The sequence below is a fragment of the Colletes gigas genome, unplaced genomic scaffold (assembly GCF_013123115.1).
Source record: "Colletes gigas isolate AHSC1104 unplaced genomic scaffold, ASM1312311v1 Colletes_gigas_Sc00136, whole genome shotgun sequence".
NCBI classification, from domain to species: Eukaryota; Metazoa; Arthropoda; class Insecta; order Hymenoptera; family Colletidae; genus Colletes; species Colletes gigas.
The window spans coordinates 43667-49666 of record NW_025106760.1 but is presented as its reverse complement, the minus strand read 5'-3'; the positions used below and the strand labels follow the sequence as shown (position 1 = coordinate 49666).

The following is a 6000-nucleotide window of genomic DNA, read 5'->3' as shown; positions in this document are numbered from 1 at the left end:
AGAAGGAGAGGTTTCATGAAATACATGATGAGAGACTGTAATAAAAAGCTTAAATGTTACGAACCAGAAGGCACTGACACTAAATTTTCTTCCCCATTACTGTCCCTATCTAATCTTAGAGAAGTACCATTAACGAGTCCAGGATTAAAAAATAATGTACAAACATGCGTCATTGATTTTTCATTACCATTTGAATTTAAATTCAAGTTATATAGACACAAATATATAAGCAAAGCCCATATTGAATGAAAAATTGACACGTAAATACACGTTTCAAGACCCCTGATCATGTTTGACTTTAAAACAATACTTTGGAAATAAATCGTTTGAATATAGTTTATCGAGTAAGACCTTCGAAATTATTTTCAAACGATTTATTTTCTAATTGTTCTACTATTTCAAATAATAATTTTTTGATCTTATAGCAAAGAACGTTTACTTAATATCAATTCAATAAATTCAATTTGTATTTGTATATTTTTCGCCTCTATAGGCAAAAATATACCATGTTCAATTTTATTACATAAGTTGTTCCAAAACAGAGATGTAAAAAGTCTCCGAGTTGTTAAATAGAAAAGTTGTTCCAAAACAGAGATGTAAAAAGTCTCTGAGTTGTTAAATATAAAAGTTGTTCAGTTTAGTGGTTCCCACAAATGAGATTTTCTTGGTCTTTAAAAAGACCGGTTTTGTCCTTTGGCCGCTGCTCGTGAACCATCATCTTTGGCCATCTTCGATTTTGATTGAATGGAAATCTTCAATTAAATTCTTCATCTCGATACGATCCGTCTTGCTTGGTGGTTGGGAGATAACTCGCCGATCAACGCCTCAGGGGGCTCTTATATACTAGGAGCCCGGACGCTCACGAGAGACCGAGCGACATCTGTGCAATTTCGATACACGAATTATTCACGAATTGTCCCCATACAAAAAGTTAAAGAATCATTATTTAAATAATGGAATACTTATACGTATATATAAAGCATTTCTACATATTCTCCATCGAAATACGCGTTGTTTGCAACTTGAAACATTAAGATCCTTCAATCCGTTCAAAAGTTCTAAATTTTTAAACATACGCATGAAATTTCAAACGAATATTTCTGCATCTTTAAAATATTATAACTTCTGAACGGATTGAAGGATCTTAATGTTTCAAGTTGCAAACAACGCGTATTTTGATGGAGAATATGTAGAAATTGAATATTGAACATCTCTGTTATGGAACAACTTTTATATTTAACAATTCACAGACACTTTACATCTCTGTTTTGTAACCACTTTTATATTTAACAATTCACAGACACTTTACATCTCTGTTTTGTAACCACTTTTATATTTAACAACTCAGAGACACTTTACATCTCTGTTTTGTAACCACTTTTATATTTAACAATTCACAGACACTTTACATCTCTGTTATGGCACAAGTTATGCAATAAAACTGAACATGGTATACATATTTGCCTATATGTATAGGAAGGAAATTCGTCGTTAGTATTGTCGCCCGACAATGCACTTAATTATGCAAGATCAGTATACTATCTAATTTTATTTAATCAAAACTAATGGTACTACATTGCACTTTATCAAATCGTCAAAAAAATCCGATACTCGTTGAGCATATTTATCGTAATCACCGCCAAAAACACAATTGCACTTGTACGAAATATATATTTGACAGCTAAATAACTAAATACGTATCACGTAGCTCGAAATATTCCAAATAACGATCTGAACGATTGTTTATGAAAGTTGTTAAACCTGGAATACCCATTTTGAAACCTATTTATTAATTTACACTTTTCTTAATGTTTCATATCACAAACTAAATTCGTTATGCGCATATCAATATTAGTTATTATGCATTTATACATAGGTAGCATGTAACAGGTACTTACACAAATTTTGTGTCTTTCGTTGTTTTATTTGAATCAAAAGTTTGTTAAATATTATACTTTGACTACTTGGATAAATCAAAGAAATACAAGTGCCGTGCATAATGTTTTTGCATTGATCTTTACGATATTGCAAACCGGTATAATAAAAAATAAAATTAGATAATATACTAATCTTGCATAATTAAGAGCAGTGACGGGCGACAATACTAACGACGAATTTCCTTCCTATACATATAGGCAAATATGTATACCACGTTCAGTTTTACTGCATAACTTGTGCCATAACCGAGATGTAAAGTGTCTGTGAATTGTTAATTATAAAAGTGGTTACAAAACAGAGATGTAAAGTGTCTCTGAGTTGTTAAATATAAAAGTGGTTACAAAACAGAGATGTAAAGTGTCTGTGAATTGTTAAATATAAAAGTGGTTACAAAACAGAGATGTAAAGTGTCTGTGAATTGTTAAATATAAAAGTTGTTCCATAACAGAGATGTTCAATATTCAATTTCTACATATTCTCCATCAAAATTCGCGTTGTTTGCAACTTGAAACATTAAGATCCTTCAATCCGTTCAGAAGTTATAATATTTTAAAGATGCAGAAATATTCGTTTGAAATTTCATGCGTATGTTTAAAAATTTAGAACTTTTGAACGGATTGAAGGATCTTAATGTTTCAAATTGCAAACAACGCGTATTTCGATGGAGAATATGTAGAAATGCTTTATATATACCTATAAGTATTCCATTATTTAAATAATGATTCTTTAACTTTTTGTATGGGGACAATTCGTGAATAATTCGTGTATCGAAATTGCACAGATGTCGCTCGGTCTCTCGTGAGCGTCCGGGCTCCTAGTATATAAGAGCCCCCTGAGGCGTTGATCGGCGAGTTATCTCCCAACCACCAAGCAAGACGGACCGTATCGAGATGAAGAATTTAATTGAAGATTTCCATTCAATCAAAATCGAAGATGGCCAAAGATGATGGTTCACGAGCAGCGGCCAAAGGACAAAACCGGTCTTTTTAAAGACCAAGAAAATCTCATTTGTGGGAACCACTAAACTGAACAACTTTTATATTTAACAACTCTGAGACTTTTTACATCTCTGTTTTGGAACAACTTTTCTATTTAACAACTCGGAGACTTTTTACATCTCTGTTTTGGAACAACTTATGTAATAAAACTGAACATGGTATATTTGCCTGTATAGGCGAAAAATATACAAATACAAATTGAATTTATTGAATTGATATTAAGTAAACGTTCTTTGCTATAAGATCAAAAAATTATTATTTGAAATAGTAGAACAATTAGAAAATAAATCGTTTGAAAATAATTTCGAAAGTCTTACTTGATAAACTATATTCAAACGATTTATTTCCAAAGTATTGTTTTATGTCAAACATGATCAGGGGGTCTTGAAACGTGTATTTACGTGTCAATTTTTCATTCAATATGGGCTTTGCTTATATATTTGTGTCTATATAACTTGAATTTAAATTCAAATGGTAATGAAAAATCAATGACGCATGTTTGTACATTATTTTTTAATCCTGGACTCGTTAATGGTACTTCTCTAAGATTAGATAGGGACAGTAATGGGGAAGAAAATTTAGTGTCAGTGCCTTCTGGTTCGTAACATTTAAGCTTTTTATTACAGTCTCTCATCATGTATTTCATGAAACCTCTCCTTCTATTAATTCCTGATTGCAGAAATGCATATATAACTCTAATAATTTTTAAACTTATTACATTGCTCAATGGATAGGAATAATCCTCTATTTGTACAGGACAAATATATAAACGTCGAACCAACAAGTCCCTAAAATATGCAGGATAATTGCCCATAAGAAATTCATCTACAAACAAATTAGGTACATTAGCTAGTGCATTAGTGGTAGCAGATTCTGACCCCTTTAAGCATGTCTAATATTTCAACTTCGTCTTCTTCCTCTTCTTCTTCTTCTTCTGCTGATTCAAAGTCTCCATTTTTATCAGTTTCTTCTATGTACATTAGAATGTGTTGTGGCACGAGCTGCATATTCCTGTGAAAACCCCAATGGAAGTAAGCAAGTATTTCTGTAGATGCATTTGTATAGCCATTTTTTGTCTTACGGTTTTAGGTGATCTACATAGTATTCCAATGAGTGCTTTGTTCAAGGTGTAGAATCCGCTCAACCATTGTAAAGTTGCTTCTATACAATACTGACGATTACTATACCTTTTTCTTGTTATTCGTCGTATCTTTAAATAACGAAAGAGGTTTCTAAATGTACCACGTTTTACATAATCATTGCCTAGTAATATTGCAGCTAATGGCAGTGTAGATTGACTTAAACCTCTATAAGAATTTAATAAGTGTTCAACTTTATAAATTTTACAACGTTTCGTGTAACCATTTCCAGTTGAACTTTTCACCGTGTAATTGTCCAATGTATCAAATGGTATGTGCAATGTCCCAAACACATAAAAATCTGAATTATAACTCGATACAGGACAATTCAATATCCTTGCTACGGTAGCTATAGCATTATCAGCTTCGAATAAGCATTGCACATGACGAATATTCTTCTTTCTCCTAACATCTTTGAAAACTTCCTAAATATGTAAAGGAAAAAATTTCATTTTCTGTTGACAGATCGGAGAATAAGATGATGCTGTACGAACCTTTTCTCCAGTTCTACATATAACTGTTTGCAGTTTCTTATCCTCGCAACCACCATCGATCAAAACTAATGGTACTACATTGCACTTTATCAAATCGTCAAAAAAATCCGATACTCGTTGAGCATATTTATCGTAATCACCGCCAAAAACACAATTGCACTTGTACGAAATATATATTTGACAGCTAAATAACTAAATACGTATCACGTAGCTCGAAATATTCCAAATAACGATCTGAACGATTGTTTATGAAAGTTGTTAAACCCGGAATACCCATTTTGAAACCTATTTATTAATTTACACTTTTCTTAATGTTTCATATCACAAACTAAGTTCGTTATGCGTATATCAATATTAGTTATGCATTTATACATAGGTTACATGTAACAGGTACTCAAATTTTGTGTCATTCGTTATTTTATTTGAATCAAAAGTTTGTTAAATATTATACTTTGACTACTTGGATAAATCAAAGAAATACAAGAGCTGTGCATAATGTTTTTGCATTGATCTTTACGATATTACAAACCGGTATAATAAAAATAAAATTAGATAGTATACTGGTCTTGCATAATTAAGTGCATTGACGGGCGACAATACTAACGACGAATTTCCTTCCTATACATATAGGCAAATATACCATGTTCAGTTTTATTGCATAACTTGTTCCATAACAGAGATGTAAAGTGTCGCTGAATTGTTAAATATAAAAGTCGGTAACAAAACAGAGATGTAAAGTGTCTCTGAGTTGTTAAATATAAAAGTTGTTACAAAACAGAGATGTAAAGTGTCTGTGAGTTGTTAAATATAAAAGTTGTTACAAAACAGAGATGTAGTGTCTCTGAATTGTTAAATATAAAAGTTGTTACAAAACAGAGATGTAAAGTGTCTCTGAGTTGTTAAATATAAAAGTTGTTACAAAACAGAGATGTAAAGTGTCTGTGAGTTGTTAAATATAAAAGTTGTTACAAAACAGAGATGTAAAGTGTCTCTGAGTTGTTAAATATAAAAGTTGTTACAAAACAGAGATGTAAAGTGTCTCTGAGTTGTTAAATATAAAAGTTGTTCAGTTCATTGCATAAGTTGTTCCCACGAATGAGATTTTCTTGGTCTTTAAAAAGACCGGTTTTCTCCCTTGCCCGCTGCTCGTGAAACATCTTCTTGGCCGCCATCTTCGATTTTGATCGAATGTAAATCTTCAATTAAATTCTTCATCTCGATGCGGTCCGTCTTGCTTGGTGGTTGGGAGATAACTCCCGCGCGAGGGCCTCAGGGGGCTCTTATAACGTTTCAAGGTGGACGGACGATGGTCGCCCCCAGCGGACTGGCTGCTGATTGGCTCGTTGATTCTTTGGCTTGACTGCATAAAAGTGGACACAGCTGGGCAACTATTTTCAGTACTCCTGGAACCGCCGGGGGTACTGTCACGCG

At 32.7% G+C, this 6000-nt stretch overlaps 1 protein-coding gene across 1 annotated transcript; it reads right to left on the bottom strand.

The window, feature by feature from the left end:
• Nucleotides 1–3347: 3347 nt before the first annotated feature.
• LOC122404254 (protein asteroid-like) lies at nucleotides 3348–4734 on the bottom strand (the record flags this gene model as incomplete). The annotated part of the gene is made up of 3 exons (XM_043408189.1): nucleotides 3348–3947; nucleotides 4018–4500; nucleotides 4570–4734. Coding segments are annotated over 3 exons (699 nt in total), but the record flags the coding sequence as incomplete, so codon positions are not given.
• Nucleotides 4735–6000: the final 1266 nt, after the last annotated feature.